Source organism: Acomys russatus, chromosome 25 (genome assembly GCF_903995435.1).
Source record: "Acomys russatus chromosome 25, mAcoRus1.1, whole genome shotgun sequence".
NCBI lineage: Eukaryota > Metazoa > Chordata > Mammalia > Rodentia > Muridae > Acomys > Acomys russatus.
The window spans coordinates 11,523,308-11,541,242 of NC_067161.1; the positions used below are offsets into that span (position 1 = coordinate 11,523,308).

General features: G+C 48.5%; 1 protein-coding gene across 1 annotated transcript in view; it reads left to right on the forward strand.

The window, feature by feature from the left end:
• Positions 1-223: 223 nt before the first annotated feature.
• The window catches only part of LOC127207848 (phospholipid-transporting ATPase ABCA3), a 50,366-nt gene continuing 32,654 nt past the window's right edge, over positions 224-17,935 (forward strand). The window contains exons 1-9 of the mRNA XM_051167221.1: positions 224-303; positions 3,097-3,192; positions 3,286-3,550; positions 4,681-4,808; positions 6,390-6,555; positions 11,118-11,377; positions 13,094-13,210; positions 13,443-13,563; positions 14,445-14,618. Of these exons, the coding sequence (XP_051023178.1) occupies positions 3,139-3,192; positions 3,286-3,550; positions 4,681-4,808; positions 6,390-6,555; positions 11,118-11,377; positions 13,094-13,210; positions 13,443-13,563; positions 14,445-14,618 (1,285 nt within the window). The 5' untranslated portion in view covers positions 224-303; positions 3,097-3,138. The remainder of the gene's footprint in view (positions 304-3,096; positions 3,193-3,285; positions 3,551-4,680; positions 4,809-6,389; positions 6,556-11,117; positions 11,378-13,093; positions 13,211-13,442; positions 13,564-14,444; positions 14,619-17,935) is intronic.

Here is a 17,935-nt window from a genome sequence, read left to right on the forward strand (position 1 = left end):
GTCTTCTGACTTGCACCTCCAAACAGCACGCACACAGAACAAATAAGTAAAAATGTAATAACATTAAAAAATAACCTCAGGATTTACCATGTCATTAAATCACTGCCCCTTTTTATCAGTCATGTATAGTTGTTTTTAAGGCCTTATTGGTAGGAGGTTTATTGCTGGTGGTTGGTGGTTATGGGTTGGTTTTTTATTGTTTTGTTTTTTGTTTTTTGTTTTTTCAGACTATGTAGTCCTGGCTGGCCTGAAATTCACAGAGATCTGCCTGCTTTTGTCTCCTCTCAAGTGCTGAAATTAAAGGCATGCATGCATCACTACCCTAGCCTGGTGAAGTTTGGGTTTTGTTTTTTATTTTTTTGAGACAGAGTTTCTCTGTGTAGCCTTGGCTGTCCTGCAACTTGATCAGTAAACCAGGCTGGCCTCAAACTCAAGAGACCCACCTGCCTCTGCCTCCTGAGTGCTGGTATTAAAGGTGTGTGCCATTGTGCCTGGCTTTGGTGAAGTTTTAAAAATATACTTCCCAGGGGGCCCCACATAAACTGATGCACCAACCAAGGCCAGTGCACGCAGAGTACCTAGACCCCCTGTTCAGACGTAGCTGATGGACGGCTCATGCTCTGTGTGTGGGGGGAGGTGGGAGAGGGCGCTGCTTCTGACTGAGCTCTGGTGCCTGTGATTGATCACTGCCCCTTGGTGGGACAGCTTTGGGGGCACACAGAGGAAGGGGATGCAGGCTACCCTGATGAGACCTGATAGACTGTGATCAAATGGTGGGGGAGGAGGCCTCCCTCAGAGGTCTAGGGGAGGGGAAGAGAGTGAAAGAGGGAGGGAGGATGAGAACTGGAAGATAAGAGGGAGGGGATAACAATCGGGATGTAATGTGAATAAATTATAATAACAAAATAAAAATAAAAACCCACTTATTCGTACATTTGTTGTTGTGGGTAGAATACCCACCTCATACAAGCTATAACAGACAAACCTTACCTGGAGCCCTTACAAATTAAAATTATAAAAGTTTTGAGGTAATTTACCAAGTTGCCAATTAGTGACACTTTGAATTGCCATAGCTTTTTTTTTTCTTTTTTTTTTTTCATGTTTTAGAAGTGGGTATGGTGGCTCCTGCCTTAATCAGGAGCTGGTAGCACAAGTTTGAGGGCAACCTGAGCTACACTGCATGACTCTGTCTCAAAAACAATCCATATTTTAAATTTGTGAAATTTCTTTACCACCTTCAATGCATAAATTAGTATATGTTTTTAAGATGTTAAGATTTTTAGTGCTAATGTTTAACATCTGTTTTCAAGATGTTTAGGTTTTGTTGTTGTTGTTGTTGTTGCTGTTGGTTTTTCAAGACAGAGTTTCTCTGTGTAGCCTTGGCTGTCCTTGACCTGCTTTGTAGACCAGGCTGGCCTCGAACTCATAGAGAGCCACCTGCCTCTGCCTCCCCGAGTGCTGGGATTACAGGTGTATGCCACTGTGCTGGGCTTAGATTTCTCTTTTTAAATTGTGTGTTCGCACTGTTGAGTGCAGGTGCCCTCAGAGGCTCCAGGTGTTGGATTCCCTGGACCTGGACTTCCAGGCCGTTGTAAGCTTCCTGATGTGGATGCTGAGGATTGAACTTGGTCCTCTCGGGAAGCAGCATGGAGTCTAAAGTGACAACCTTCCTAAGTTTTGGTTTCACTATCACTTGTTTGATAAACTCTTAGCAGATGTTTCCCTCCGGTTGTGGGTTCCAGAATTAAATGTTAACATTTATATGTAATATAGGGGAGATGCCTTTAGGGTGCATTTTCTTACGTTAAGGGTGATGGCAGATGCCTATAATTCCGGCAGGAGGCTGAGGCAGAGGATCACTGTGAGGTCAAGAGCAGCCTGGACTACATAGCAAGAGCCTATCCTAGTAAGGGGGATGTGAGAGAGAGGGGGGCTGGTCGTGTGTAGTGAAACGTGGCTTCCAGTACTTGTAGTAGGAAGAGGAAAAACTGGCCCTTCCATTCAAGGAAGGATTAGTGTCTGATTACTGTCACTTACACAGCTGCCTGACCGCTGGGCTCCAAGGCCATCGAAGGCCCCAGTCCTAGCTCTCTGCTTTTCCCTTCCTCCCCACAGTCCTCACAAGTCTTAAGAACGACCTGTAGCCAGGACACTAAGTTGAGTTTTCATTTCATTTCAGTTGGTTAGTTTATTGTGTATGTATGGGCATGCCATGGTACACGTGTGGAGCTTAGGAGTCAGTTCCCTCCTTCCACCTTTACCGATGTCCCAGGAACCAAACTCTGGTTCTCAAGTTTGGCTGCAAGCACTTTTGCCTGCTGAGTCTCCTTTCCAGCCTTGAGTTTCCTTTTACTGGTTCTATATAGGTTAAGAGTAAAGCCAGGGCCCATGCCTTTGAGCCCAGCGCTCAGGAGGCAAAGACAGGCAGGTTGCTGTGATTTCGAGACCAGCCTGGTCTACAAAGAGAGTTCCAGGACAGCTAGGGCTAAACAGAGACACCCTGTCTCAAAAAAAAAAAAAACAAAACAAAAAACAAAAAACAAAAAAACCCAAACCAGACAGTAAGGATGGGAATTCTGTAAGTCAGAATATTTTGCTATGTAGCAGGCCAAACGGATCCAAATTACCGTAACAGATGTACATAGCAACTACAGCATCTGAGTGGTATTGGTCCAGTAATAAACACCACAGCACCACAGCAGCAGTTGGAAAGCACATGAAATGCTTGCTGTTGGGCGGGCGAGAGAGCTCCTGCGGGGAAGGGCCTTCGACTCCAAATTGATCCTCCAAACCCTCATGCTCTCAAGTAGTTGTCTGCATGTATGCCATGGCATTTGTACGTGGATACATACAAAAATAAATAAATACGATGTAATAAAGCATGTGGAGAAACACAGCAGTTGCCCCAAAAGTGTGTGCACTCTCTGGACATACAGGAGGGTGTGTTTGGGGCATCAGAAGGCATGCCTTCCTCTGAGGGAGTGTTTGAGGATTAAGGTGGCAGAAAGGAAGGTGAGAAAATACAGAGGAAAGGGCCCTGCGATTCCTCAGGTAACCATGGTGTCTGTTTTCATGGCACTGTTTTCCATCTTTAAGTCTTGGGCCTCTGCTTGGTGCTGGCCCTGAGCCCGTGGGAGGATGGCGGTGCTGCGGCAGCTGGCGCTCCTGCTCTGGAAGAACTATACTCTGAAGGTGAGTTCAGGCTCAAGGACCAGTCATCCAGGAATCCCTCAGGGAGGGCCCTCAAGGATGCCGCTGTCAACAGGGTGGTCGTTTCTCTTGTAGAAGCGGAAGGTTCTGGTGACCATCTTGGAACTCTTCCTGCCCCTGCTGTTTTCTGGGATCCTGATTTGGCTTCGCTTGAAAATCCAGTCAGAGAATGTGCCCAATGCCACTGTTTACCCAGACCAGTCCATCCAGGAGCTGCCCCTCTTCTTTTCTTTCCCGCCACCTGGGGATAGCTGGGAGCTCGCCTACGTCCCTTCCCACAGCGATGCTGCCAGGACCATCACTGAGACAGTGAAAAGGGAACTAGTGATCAACATGAGAGGTGAGACCCGGGCCGTGGGGGAGAGGAGGTTAGCAGGGTTCTTGGGGCTTGCTTACTTCTAGCTGTGCATAGGATTCAGACTGCTGGATGCAGTGAAAGCTGAGTCCACACTCAGTGACCCGTCATGTTGGCCGTTACGTTTATTAACCCCTGGGCCACCTTGTCTCATCACAAAAAATGAGACTCAAGGGCCTGGCCTTCCCTCTGTCCAGTGCTGAGGGGCCCAGTGAAGAAATGTGTGGCAGTGGCAGTGATATCAGGCTCCACGGTCACACTTTGTGAGAACAGAGGCAGGCAGGTGGACTCAGTCCAGGAAAGCTGTTTAATTCTGAGAGCCGAGCACAGTTTGAGTACATAGTACAAATAACCTTCCTGGGATGGGGTTTCAAGGAGATCGCTCCGAATAAAGCCCCTGGAGGCCTGTGGAGAGACTGCCCAGGTAGTGTGTGCTAGCCTCCTTTTCTACATCTTTGCTTTCAAGATGAAACTGTTGTCCCTTTCCCCTTTGCCTGTTGGCACGTACTTCCCATGGCTTGTTTTACCCCACCGAATGATTACAGCAAAGCTCTGAATAGAAAAGGAGGCATGGGGGGGCGGGGAATAGAGGTCATCTCAGCACTTGGGAGGCAGAGGCAGGTGGATCTCTGTGAGTTTGAGGATAACCTGGTCTACATCATGAGTTCTAAGATAGCCAGGGCTGTGGACTATAGAGAGAGACCCTGTCTAAATATAATGGTAATAAAAAAACATAAAAATAAAGCTTGTCGTGATTGGGGCATGAGGAGTGGGGATGAGGAGAGAGCACTATGGCTGCCATAGACTGCGGCCCCTGGCCTTGCTCGGGTACAGTTTTCTGTGACTTGGCCCCGCTGCCATCCTGCCACCCACCCTGATTCAGACTGCAGCAGTAAGGATAACTGCTGTCCAGTGCTTAGCCCCACTGGGCAGTTCTGCTGGCCTCAGCAGCCTAAGTCTCTGCCAAGACAAAAGCCACTCTAGTTTTGAGGGTTTCCAGAGCTTTCGGCGATCTTGTCAGTATGCTGTCTTTTATCTGAAGTGCCCTCGCATTGCCAGGCTTTTGAAGGGGCAGGGGTGATTGAGCAACGTGTGGCTTCCTGCTTCATCCACAGTGCACGGCTTTCCCTCCGAGAGGGACTTCGAGGACTATATTCGATATGACAACCACTCCTCCAACGTGCTGGCAGCTGTCGTATTTGAGCACACCTTCAACCACAGCAAGGATCCCCTGCCACTGGCGGTGAGGCTTTCAAAACACACAGGCGCGCACGCACACGTAGTGCTAAGCCTCAGTGTCCCCTTGGAACCCCCTACACCTGCAAATACACTTTTCCTTAACCCTCACCTGCCTGAGAATAGTCACCAGACTGTCCTTTGGGACCAGTATGATATTCAGTCCCCACTAAGGGAGGTTGGTGATGTTAACTCCTCAACCCAGAGAAGCTTTTTAAATCTACCCACCCCTAGACAATTGTTTCAGGCCCCTTCCCTGCCCCCCCCTTTTTTTTCTTTTTTGGTTTTTTGAGACAGGGTTTCTCTGTGTAGCCTTGGCTATCATGGGCTTGCTTTGCAGACCAGGCTGGCCTCAAACTCACAGTGATCCACCTGCCTCTGCCTCCTGAGTGCTGGGATTAGAGGTGTGCGCCACGCCACCACGCCCCACCCTCAGGCCCCTTTCACTTTTGGATTTCACAAAAGGTCCTCTGGTCTTCTTTAAATAGAACCAACTAGGATAGGGAAGAAAAGAGCGTATGTTTTGGGCTTAAGTGTGTCTAAAGAGATAAAGGAAGGTCTTTGCTTTCTGGGCGTTAATAAAACTGAGCCACTGTCTCATATCATTGATCCTGCATATGTGGCATCGAAAATATATTACTGGGCATGGTGGCACATGCCTTTACTCCCAGCACTAGAGAGACAGAGGGAGATGGATCCCTGTGAGTTCACACTATCCTGCTCTAAATAGCATGTTCTAGGCCAGCAGAGATACACGAGTTAAACCCTGTCTCAAGAAAAGAAAAGAAAAGAAAAGAAAAAGCTGGGTGTGGTGGCACACATCTGTAATCCCAGCACTGGAGAGCCGGAGGTAGGCAGATCGCTGTGATTTTGAGGCCAGCCTGGTCTACAAACCTAGTCCAAGGCTACACAGAGAAACCCTGTCTTGAAAACCAAAAAAAAAGAGAGAGAGAGAGAGAGAGAGAGAGAGAGAGGTGGCTAGGCTAGTGGCTACAAACTTCCCATAAGCACCCCTAGTACCCCTGTTTGTCCCCTCTGGGAAGAATGACTGACTCCCTTTGGGACTGGAGAGATGACTCAGTATTAAGAGCACTGACTCTTTCAGAAGACCCGGGTTCAATTCCCAGCACCCACATGGCAGTTCACAACTGTCTGTAACTCCAATTCCAGGGGACCCAACACCTTCTCACAGATATATATGCAGGCAAAACACCAGTGCACATAAAACACAAATAAGTAAATCATTAAAAAAAAAAAAGCTGGGTAGTGGTGGCGCACGCCTTTAATCCCAGCACTCAGGAAGCAGAGGCAGGCAGATCACTGAGTTCAAGGCTAGCCTGTTCTACAAAGGGAGTCCAAGGCAGCCAAGGCTACACAAAGAAACCTTGTCTCGAAAAACCAAAATAAAAAATAAAAAAATAAAAAGACTTCCTCTGAGACTTTGAGGCAAAATAGGGTAATTTCAGGGCAGGGCATGGTGAGTTCCTGGTAACACCACTCTAGTGAGGAAACCCCCTTATGGCTCTCAGGCATGAACCGTACAGTCTGGACCCTTCGGAACGCTTGGCTGTCAATTCTGTTTCCACAGGTGAAATACCACCTACGCTTCAGTTGCACACGAAGAAATTACATGTGGACCCAGACGGGAAATACTTTTCTAAAGGAGACTGAAGGCTGGCGCACCACTTCTCTTTTTCCTCGTTTCCCAAGCCCTGGACCAAGGGAGCCTTCATCCCCTGATGGCGGCGAGCCGGGTGAGAGATACTAAGGCTAAGGCTTTGGTACGGGTCTTTAAGTGTGGGAAATGAATTAGGATGAGCAGGAGAGGTGTGGCCGGGAGAGGCTGTGTGCTGCTCAGTAGACCCAGAGCTCAGGAGAAGTAGCAGCCATCTATCACACCAGTTGCCCATGGCAACAACTGCTGGGCTGTAGTTCCTCAAGCCTGTCTTGTTTCTTGAAAGCAATAGAAAAATATCCCTTAAGCCAAGCATGGTGGTACATGCCTTGAGTGTCAGCAGTGGGAGGCATAGGCAGGCGGATTCCTATGCATTAGAGATCAACCTGTTCTACGTAGTAAGTTTCAGGCCAGCTGAGAGATCCTGTCTCAAAAAAGAAAGAAAGAAAGAAAAATCTGGGCCTGGAAAGATGGTTCACAGGACTGGGGCGAATTCTCATCACCCACATGGTGTCTGATACCTGTAGCTCCGGTTCCAGGAACTCTAATGTGTCCTCTGTACTCTACAGACAGCAAGCACTCATGTGGTGCACAGACAAACATGCAATCAAAGCACCCAGACACATAAAATTATTTTAAGAAAAATTTTAAATCTTAGAGGACAAGACTGAGAGATTTCAGTATGTACAAATTCAAAAATTTCCCCCAAAAGAAAAAGTCCTATCACCAACATTTGCAGTAGTTGACAAAAGGAAAATGTCATAAACCAGGCATGGTGGTCCAAACCTGTGAAAGGCTGTTCCAGGTTGTTTAGAAATCCACGAAAGCCTGCTGGGGTAAGTGGGAAGGTTACAACACCAGCACATGGCAGGTCACTTCTAATCCTACTTTAGTCCCAGATGCCCATGCCTCAGACTCACTGACAATGTCCCAGGGATGATGAAATGGCTCAGGTTAAGAGCACTGGCTGCTCTTCCAGAAGACCCACATGGCCGCTAACAGCCATATGTAATGCCCATTCCAGTTGGCCAGGCATGTGCGTGGTATGCAGACATATATGCTGCAAAATACCTATTCATGTAAAAAAGATTTATTTTTTTAATGCCAGGCATGGTGGTGCATACCTTTAATCCCAGCACCCGAGAAGCAGAGGCAGGTGGATATCTATGACTTCAAGGTCAGCCTGGTCTACAAAGTGAGTCCAGGACAGCCAAGGCTACACAGAGAAACCCTGTCCCGGGGGGGGGGGGGGATTTTTTTTTTTTTTTTGAGACAAGGTTTCTCTGTGTAGCCTTGACTGTCCTGGACTCACTTTGTAGACCAGCTGGCCTCGAACTCACAGTGATCCGCCTCCTGAGTGCTGGGACTAAAGGCGTGTACCACCACCACTGGCTAAAAATATTTTTTTAATTAAAAAAAAAAAGAATGTCCCCCAGAGCACTCTGAAAGAACAAGAGAGCCTATAGCACAACAATATTTCTCATGGTTTTACTGATGATCACAAACATTCTCCCTGAGAAAAAGTGATGGATTACAGAGTGATGGCATCATGCCTTTAGACCAGTGGTCCTCGCCCTTCCTGATGCTGCAACCCTTCAATACAGTTCCTCATGTTATGGTGACCCCCCCAACCATAAAATTATTTTGTTGCTACTTCATAACTGTAATTTTGCTGCTGTTATGAGTCATAATGTGAGTATCTGATATGTGACCCACAAAGAAGTTTCAGTCCTCAGGCTGAGAGACACCGCCTTAGACTGTCAAGTCGCCACAAAGTTAGGATGATGAAAACTGCTGAGCCCCACGGTGGTCTCCTGAGAAAACAATATGTGGGCAAGCAGCAGGCAGTTACTTGAAGAGAAAACAGCAATGTTGTGAGAAGGCATGACCTGGAAGACAAAGTTTCCGGGGTCCCATGTTCAGCTGAACCCCTCGCCAGCTATGTGGCTCCCTGGGCCTAAGTGTTTCTGTCTGTCCTATAAGGACAGCATGAGCTGCTCCGAAGTGTCCAATGAGAACTGCTGCTGCACTGGCCTTGTCACACACCAGTGACGTTATGATCATAAAGCCAGAGTGAGACAGAGGGATGGCAGCGCTTGGTAGCCTGTGTTAGGGGTGCGGTTAGTTTTTTTGCTTTTTTCTTTTCTAGAGGCTGGAACCCAGGTGGCTAGACAGTTTTGTGTCTTAGGATATCTGTGTCTGTGTTCTCATGCCCATTCCCCGCTCTGTGGTGAGGCTGGGAGCTTGGGACCTCAGGCTGCCTTTTCTCAATCCTAAACCCACTTCCTCCTTGGGTCTGTCTGTCTGTCTGTCTGTCTCTCTCTCTCTCTCTCTCCTCTCCCCCCCTCCCCCCTTCCCCTTGTATCCCTTAGGGCACTGTGCTTGATACTCCTACAGGCCCCTTTCCTTTTGAGCTTTTTATTTAAGACCCTTTGGAAAGTTCAGAGGAGGCAGCTGAAGTAGGTCAAGTTTATGATCCCTAAGCTGGCCCCATCCTAGCCATCAGAGCCTTTGCCTGTTTGAGACAGAGGGCAGTTAAGCCTGCTAGTCAGCTGATTCAAGATAGCAAAATTATTTCAATTACTCTCCGATATTTGCCAGTGTAATTGCAGGATCCTTATTACTCTTCCCAGGTTTTCCTGATGGTGATGTCTTTATCTAAAGATTCTGTTAGCAGTGCCATACTTGGCTCTACACCCAGATCTGGTGTCTGGCCTAAAGGCATGGAGCCATGCCAGGAAAATTAGACATGTCTTCACTTAGTCCAAGCTGAAGTGAGGGCTGAGGCAAGCATGCAATGTATGAATGGAACAAGTGTCAAAGATCACTGATCCTCTTGCAATGTTGGCTATGTGGAGTTGTGTGTCATCCTTATTTTCCTAGGAATAAAATTGTTCTTTACCCAAAAAAAAAAAAAAAAGTAGTAGAAGGCACCAGGTATGGTGGCGCACGCCTTTAATCCCAGCACTCGGGAAGCAGAGGCAGGCAGATCTCTGTGAGTTCAAGGCCAGCGTGGTCTACAAAGCGAGTCCAGCACAACCAAGGCTGCACAGAGAAAGCCTGTCACAGAGAATGAACAAACAAACAAACACAAGAGTAGACAAAGGCTGCAGAAGAAAGTACCAGCCAAACCCCCTCGCGGGTGTTAACGGTGGAGGAAGGACTGTGAGCCAAGGAGTATAGGTGATGAGGACAAACTGGAAAAGGAGCAGCTTGCCCCGAGCACAGCCCAGTAGGCACTGCCTCTCAGTTAAGCCTGTGTCAGATTCCCAACAACCAGAGCTGCTAAAACACAGACTAACCCCTGCTGTTTCAAGCTGCCTCTCACCAGATCCTCTCTGGCTCCATTTGGGCAAGGATCTCAGCCTCTGTCTCACCTCAGCCACCTCCCACCTAGACTCACAGTTAGCACCTGGGCCATTAGCTTCTTCCTCTTGACTCTTAGACTGTTGGGGCAACACTCAAGACCTGGCCCTCTCAACAAATACAAGAAGTATTTCCTGTTCTTCACACCTTGCTAGTTATCCTTGTTTCTCCTGTTTGCCTTTTTCTTTCTTTCTTTCTTTCTTTCTTTCAAGATTTATTTATTTATTATGTATACAGTGGTCTACCTGCTTGTACCATTGCAGGCCAGAAGAGGGCATGAGATCACATTATAGATGGTTGTGAGCCACCATGTGGCTGCTGGGAATTGAACTCAGGATTCTGGACAAGCAGTCAGTGCTCTTAACCACTGAGTCATCTCTCCAACCCATTTCTCCTGTTTTCAATTGCAATGTTTTCTTTCCTGGTATCTATTTAGCCTAAGTTTTATCTGTTGAGAATTTTCAGTCAGCCTCTAATTTAAGAATTTGTGGGAAAAAAAAAAAAGAGAATTTGTGGTATACAGAATCTCTCTCCCACCAAGTTTATATCTGGTGTTTAGTGTGGTGTGTGTGTGTGTGTGTGTGTGTGTGTGTGTGTATGGGGTATAGTGTATGTAATGTGTTTAGTGTATAGTCCATAGTGTGTGCATGTGTATAGTGTGTAGTGTATCCTGGTGTGTGTGTGTGCCTGTGTGGTGTGTAGTATATGTAATGTGTTTAGTGTGTGCATGTGTATAGTGTGTGTGTGTACAACCGTGCTCATGGGTAGGCCAGTGTTATCATTTGGCACCTTTGACACAGCGTCTCTTACTGGACCTGTAGCTCACCATTTTGGCTCAGCTGGCTAGCCAATAAGCTCTCAGGATCTGCCTGGTGCCACCCTGGAATGCTGGGCTTTACAGACATGCATAGGAAGCCTTTATGAGGGTGCTGTGGCTTCAAAGCCAGGTTCTCGTGCTTATGTAGCAAGTGCTCGGACCCACCGAACTATCTCCCTAGTCCTATATCGAGCTGTTTTTAAAATATGAATGTGATTATGATCTTGTGTGGGTTAAGTATGAAGAAGTGTCACCTGGTAATAGGAGGCACGCTCTCTCTTCTCTGGGGCCACTGAATAGTGTCAGATGCTGTTAGTGGTCCATAGAGTGAGGTGAAGTTACCCTTTGCCTCCTCTGGCCCTACATCTGTGCACCCAGGGAAGCCCTGTCTGTTCAGAGCACACCCTTCTCTAGTGAGCAGCACCATGACACAGCCGTCCTCTTGTTTCTGAACTCAGGGTACATCCGTGAAGGCTTCCTGGCAGTGCAGCATGCTGTAGACAAAGCCATCATGCGTTACCATGCCAACGCCTCTGCACAGCAGCTGTTCCAGAAGCTCACGGTGATCACCAAGAGGTTCCCGTTCCCGCCATACATCTCAGACCCATTCCTCATTGCCATCCAGTACCAGCTTCCGCTGCTGCTCATCCTGAGCTTCATCTACACCTCCCTCACCATCATCCGGGCTGTGGTGCAGGAGAAGGAGAGAAAACTAAAGGTAACCCTCTGTGCATGGCTTTGCAGTATGTCAGCAAGTCAGCTCGAGAATGGCACAGCCACATGCTGGGTCCTCGGACTCCCTCAAATGAACTGGCCTGACTCAAGGCTGCTGCCATCAGCCAGGGCTCCTTCCTGCAATGCTGGAACGGTAGGATCCAGGCTGCAGTGTGGGCAGGCTGCTCTGCTGAGGGTCTGACGGCGGCCAGGCCTTCTACCTGCTCTCCAGGCAGCACTCCAGGAATTTCGTTTTGATTGTTTGGGGGTTTTTTCTTTGTTTTAGTTTTTGGTTTTTTAAGACAGGGTTTCTCTGTGTAGTCCTGGCTGTCCAGGAACTCACTCCGTAGATCAGGCTGGCCTTGAACTCAGAGATCTGCCTGTCTCTGCCTCCTGAGTGCGGGGATTAAAGGTGTGCACCACCCCACTCCTGACTTGTTTTGTTGTCGTTGCTTGTTCTTTGTTTTTGTTTTTGTTTTACATTATATTTCTAACTTTTGTTTTGGTTTTTTTCTTTAATATTTTTCATATAATATATTTTGATTATGTTTTCCCCCTCCCCTGGCTCCTCCAAGATCCTTCTGGTTTGGGAGGTTTTGTTTGATTTCAGTGATGAAAATGGAACTCAAGGTCTCAGGAATGCAAGGGCTCTACCATTGAGCCACACTGCCAGCCAAGAGCTGACTTTTTATTGTACTCAGACTCTGGCAGTCCAGCTGTGGAGTCCTAGAACCCATAGGCAGCATTGGTCAGTGAGGAGCTGGGTTTCCTCAGGGTACTTCCTGTCCTGATAAGCAGGTAAGAAAGGAAGGCATGGCCAGAGTTGCCATGCACCATCTTACCCTGTTCCTCTAAAGACAGGAAGTACCCTTCCCTAAAAGGATTTTGGGCTTCCCTTTCGAAGTGGGAAGGCAGGTGATTGGATGCCCAGGTCTCTTAACGCATGTCCCCAGCCACAAACTGGTCACAGCCCAAGAGGCTGCCATCAGTGTGGTCAGTGTGGCCTGCAGAGTCTTTTCTGCCAACAGGCGGGGAGGAGCCAGGCTGGGTAACTCTGGCTGCTGCCACAGCCAGCTGCCACACCTGTGCCTTCTGGGACTCGGCTCAAGGAAAGGGAGGACTTGGGAGCACACTGCGGGAATGTGGATCTGCTCTGCAGCATGCAGGGCATCCCTGAAGGACTCAGAGGATTCACCAGCTTAACATCTATTGGGTACCTGTGTCAGGCCTGAATGAGGCACAAGCAGAGAAAGGCGTTTGCTGGCATGACAGAGCTTAGTGGGCCCAGTGGGAAGGTAGCCCTCATGAAGCAGAGCAAAGCCAGGCCCTGCTGCATAGTGGGCTGGGGGAGGGGTCAGCCCATCATGACTTAGGAAGAAAGGGCTATTAATACTGAATTGACTTATTGGGGATAGCCTCCCAGACAGGGAGCATGTGACACTGATAAAAGATAGGAAAAAGCTAGATTCTTACACTACAGGGCTGAGAGCCACAGGACAAGAGCTAGTGTGACAGGGCACAGCTTTCTCCTTCCCCTCATGTGTGCTGGATGATCCTGTGTGTGCCCTACAGCACAGGAGTCCCGGTCTACCCTTGTGCTTTATATATGGCACTGTATTTGTGTGAGCGGACTGGCACACATGGGGCTGTGAGGAAAAGCTACCAGTGTGCAGACGATGGGATAGTGGCCTGGCTGGGTGATGCCTTCTGCCATTCGCAGGAGTACATGCGCATGATGGGGCTCAGCAGCTGGCTACACTGGAGTGCTTGGTTCCTCATGTTCTTCCTGTTCTTCCTCATCGTGGTCTCCTTCATGACTCTGCTGTTCTGTGTCAAAGTAAGTGTGGCTTCCATGAGGGCTCTGGAAAGAAGAGGGCACAGAGGCCCCAACACTCAGGCCACTGACCTCAGGGCAAGTCTCTCCACTGCTGGAGAAGACATACTAGGGCTTCCCATTGGCTGAGGCAGGGAACCCTTCCCGTCCAGCAGTGTTCCTGTGACCTGGACCTTTAGGCCCCCCCTGGTCCATTTCTGCCTCCCCTTGCCACTTGGGCCGGCCTACCCTGCAGGTGAAGAAGGGCGTAGCAGTGCTGTCAAGCAGCGACCCCTCCCTGGTGCTGGCCTTCCTGCTGTGTTTTGCAATCGCCTCCATTTCCTTCAGCTTCATGGTCAGCACCTTCTTCAGCAAAGGTGAGTCCTGTTGTTCCCCTTCGGCCAGCGGACTGGGGTGATCCAAGTCGAGGGACGCAAAGGGGATCTGAGCAGTTAAGGGGTCAAAGGGTCTATATTTTGATGACCCAGAGGCTGCATTGTCGGAAGAGAGAACCCCCGAAAGGTCGAGGGTCAGCAGGTCAGCAACATTGACACCTGTGACAGAGCCTCTTGGAACCCCAGGAGGAAGCTGGACAGTGAATGGGGGCAGAGCACCTGCTGCAGGCTGAGGAGGAGGGGTGGCATGCTTGAGAGCAAAGGGGGATCGGCAGAAGGCGAGTGCGCACACTGTGCACTGCTGAGGCTACTAGAAACAAAAGCCTGAGCTCCCCCCAGCCCCCCATGATGGCTAGCACATTCCAGGCTGTTTCTGCTCTTTGACTTTGTGTTCAGCTTGTCGCTTTTGGCTGTCTTCTCCCATGCTACCTTCTGTCAGACAGAGAGAGAGCATCCAGTAGTTTTTGGATCTCTGGTGGCTTGGAATCTACAAATACAAACTAAATGTCTCTTAGTAATAACTAAATGCTTTTAAATTTTCCCTAAAATTTGGTGTCTCAAGGAAGTCCATAGCACCCTGTGATTATTAAGTAATCTTACTGCTTTGAAAACATACTTGCAGTAGTAGTTTAGTTGCTACTCTGCGACACGGCTGTCACCAGGCTGTTGGATGTATACACGTTTCTGTATCGGACTGCTTCAGGTGGGCAGAAGACCTGCAAGAGGGGCCCAACAATGCCAAAAGAAGCTGCAGCCCGCCGGTGCTGGGGTTTGGGTGGGGCGGGGCCCTGTCGGACAACTGTCCCTCCTGCAAGTCTCCCAGTGAGTTGACAGCAGCAGCCCTGTGCTCCTTCTCCCCACAGCCAACATGGCGGCCGCCGTGGGGGGCTTCCTGTACTTCTTCACCTACACTCCCTACTTCTTCGTGGCTCCTCGGTACAACTGGATGACACTGAGTCAAAAGCTCCTGTCCTGTCTCCTGTCTAATGTCGCCATGGCAATGGGAGCACAGCTCATAGGAAAATTCGAAGCCAAAGGTAAGCCTTGTCCTCATGTCACCATTTGCTGATTTACAGCTTTGGGTACGGCTTGCCGAAAGGGTTCACAGCAGTGACACTCACCTCAGGTGGAAAGCCAGCTGATTGGAACGCCCAACTGGGCTAGGCCTTCATCAGCAACAAGCACTGAGTGTGAGGCTGATGGGAAAGAAGCTCAGATAAGGGCACTAGGAACCACGTACAAGTAAGAGCTAAAATGCCGAGAGATGGTGGACCCCCATCTGCTCGGTCCAGCGGCTTCTACCAATTGGTTTTTGAGTCTCTTCCTACTTCTGTTTTTTGTTTTTCAAGACAGGGTTTCTCTGTGTAGCCTTGGCTGTCCTGGACTCACTGTGTAGACCAGGCTGGCCTCGAACTCACAGAGATCTGCCTGCCTCTGCCTCCCGAGTGCTGGGATTAAAAGGCATGTGCCACCACTGCCCGGCTGCATTTTTATTTTCATGTGTGTGTGTGTGTGTGTGTGTGTGTGTGTTGTGCACATGTGAGTGAAGGTGTCACAGAATCAAGAAAAAGATTATCAGATCCCCCAGAGCTAAAGTTACAAGGGATTGTGAACCACCTGATGTGGCTGCTGGGAATTCAACACTAGTCCTTTGGGGAGAACAGCAAATGCTCTTAAGCCATCTTACCATCCTCTTTAAAAACTTTCTTTAAATTACATTTTTGTTTGTTTTGCTGTTCCCTGTCTGTCTGTCTGTCTCTCTCTGTCTCTCTCTCTGGTTCTTTCCAGACAGGGTTACTCCTGAATGTCCTACTTTTGCTTTGTACACTATGCTGTCCTCAAACTCACAGAGATCTGCTGCCTCTGGTTCCCTCAGTGCTGGGATTAAAGGCGTGCACCATCATGCCCGGCTTGTTGTTTTTCAAGACAGGGTTCTCTTTGTAGCCTTGGCTGTCCCAGAACTCACTCTGTAGACTAGGCTGGCCTCAAACTCCCAGCCGCCTCTGCCTCCAGAGTGCTTAGATTAAAGGTGCACCTCACCACTGCCTGGCTACATTTTTATTGTGAATGAGTTTTTGTACACAGGAGCATACATGTGCCACAGAGTGTGTGTGATGGTCATAGAACTTACTGGAGTCCTTCTGTCCTTTCACAGTATGAGTTCCTTCCACCACGTGAGTCCAGGAATAGAACTCAAGTCATCAGAATTGGCAGAAAGGGCCTTTGCCCCCAAATCATCTTGTCAGCTCTTTTTATTCTTGACACTTTCAGAATTGTTGCACAAGAGACCTCAAAGCCAGGGAATTTTGAGGTCTTTGAGTCAGCTTTCGGTGAGTGGTTAGCAGGCCCTGCTCCCTAGTACCCCCTGCAGCACTTGCTGATGGAGGCAGGGATCCTGAGAGGGAACCCAGTCAAAGCTCAGGGAAATCTTTTCCGGATTTTTGTGAAATGTCCTGACTTGAAACATCACGGAGGACAAATAAAACACTTGCTGCGCCTGGCTTTGACTTGTGTCCTTCTACTTTTGTAAAGCCCATCATGGAAACTCGGATCTCAGGGGCTCCGAGCCTCTGAAGATCAGTAGACTCCTCTTATGGCAAGGCCCCATGTGACTTCTGGGTAGATCGAACCCCTCACACAGAGAACCCTGGAGAGAGGACCATAGCCTGGGACCTGGCCCCACTTTTCCTGATCCCAGGAGGGGTGAGGATAGGTGAGTAGCTGTGTGTTACTGCGCAGCTGATAAGCCGCCTTTCTAAGGACTCACCTGGGATCACTTAAGATAAGATAGCCTTGGCTCCTCCCTGCCCAGATGCTCTCTTAGGCCAAACGTTCTTATCCTTCTGGTCACATGTCTTTGTCGGTTTGTATTGCTATCACAAAATACCTGAGACTTGGTAATTTATGAAGAACAGGAATTTATTTCTCACAGTCCTGGAAGCTGGCAAGTCTCGAAATGTGATACCTGGCAAGAGCCTGGTGTCTGCTTCCAAGATGGCACCATACAGAGCAGGAGATGGAGAGAGAGGAGCACCATTCCTGCAGGACCCTTCTCATTACAGCTTTGTCCGTCGTGAGGGCTGTCTCCCACACTGTTTCCCTGGAAACTAAATTTCTAGCAGACAACTAAAGGCCATGCCACTGAGCAATGTAATCGTAGCACTAAGGAACTTGAAGCAGGATTGTCGTGAGTTTGAGGCCACCCTGGACCACATGGTGAGTTAGTTCCACACCTGCGCTAGAAAGAAACCCTGTCTTGCTTTTAAAAACAACAAACAAACAACCACAGCAAAACAGCTAACATTAATGAAGGTCTGGGTGTGTTCTGTAGCACTGCATAAAACCAGATGTGGTAATACAATTATGTCTAATCCCAGCACCGAGGAGGTGGGGGCAGGAAGATCAAGAGGTCAGGATGTGCCGTTTGTGTTTCTAGCATTAGTAGCCTGCTGATAGAGTGTAGACTGTGTAAACTAGCAGAAACTTCCAAGGCCTCCAGCACTTTGTTTTGTTGTTTTTCGAGACAGGGCTTCTCTGTGTAGCCTTGGCTGTCCTGGACTAGCTGTGTAGACCAGGCTGACCTTGAACTCACAGCGATCTGCCTGCCTCTGCCTCCCGAGTGCTGGGATTAAAGGCATGCGCTACCACACCCAGCTGCCTCCAACACTTTTTTTTTTTTATGTTTTTTTTTTCTCCAACACTTTTTTTTTTTTTTATTAATTTATTCTTGTTACATCTCAATGTTTATCCCATCCCTTGTATCCTCCCATTCCTCCCCCCCCCCCATTTTCCCATTATTCCCCTCCCCTATGACTGTTCCTGAGGGGGATTACGTCCCCCTATATATTCTCATAGGGTATCAAGTCTCTTCTTGGCTACTTGCTGTCCTTCCTCTGATTCTCCAACACTTTTTAAGAAGCTTTTTCCGGGCTGGAGAGACACGGTTCCATACTCAGGAGCACCTGCTGTTCTTTCAGAGCTCAAGCTTGGTTCCAAGCATCCATGTCAGGCAGCTCCAGCTCCAGGGAGCTGACACCCGGGCCTCCTCAGGCATCTGAACTCACAGTAACATGCAGACATGCATGCCTAGCCACACATGATTTAAAATAATAAAAATCAGTGGTTGTTTATTTTTTTAGTATTAAAATCTGAAAGGGCATTTCCAAAGAGGAACTTCATTGTATGACACCTTTTTTTTTTTTTTTTTTTTTTTTAAGTTACATAGTGACTTTTTGTTTTGTTTTTCAAGACAGGGTTTCTCTGTGCAGCCTTAGCTGTTCTGGAACTCACTCCGTAGACCAGACTGGGCTCGACTCACAAAGATGCCCCTGCCTCTGCCTCCCAAGTGCTGGGA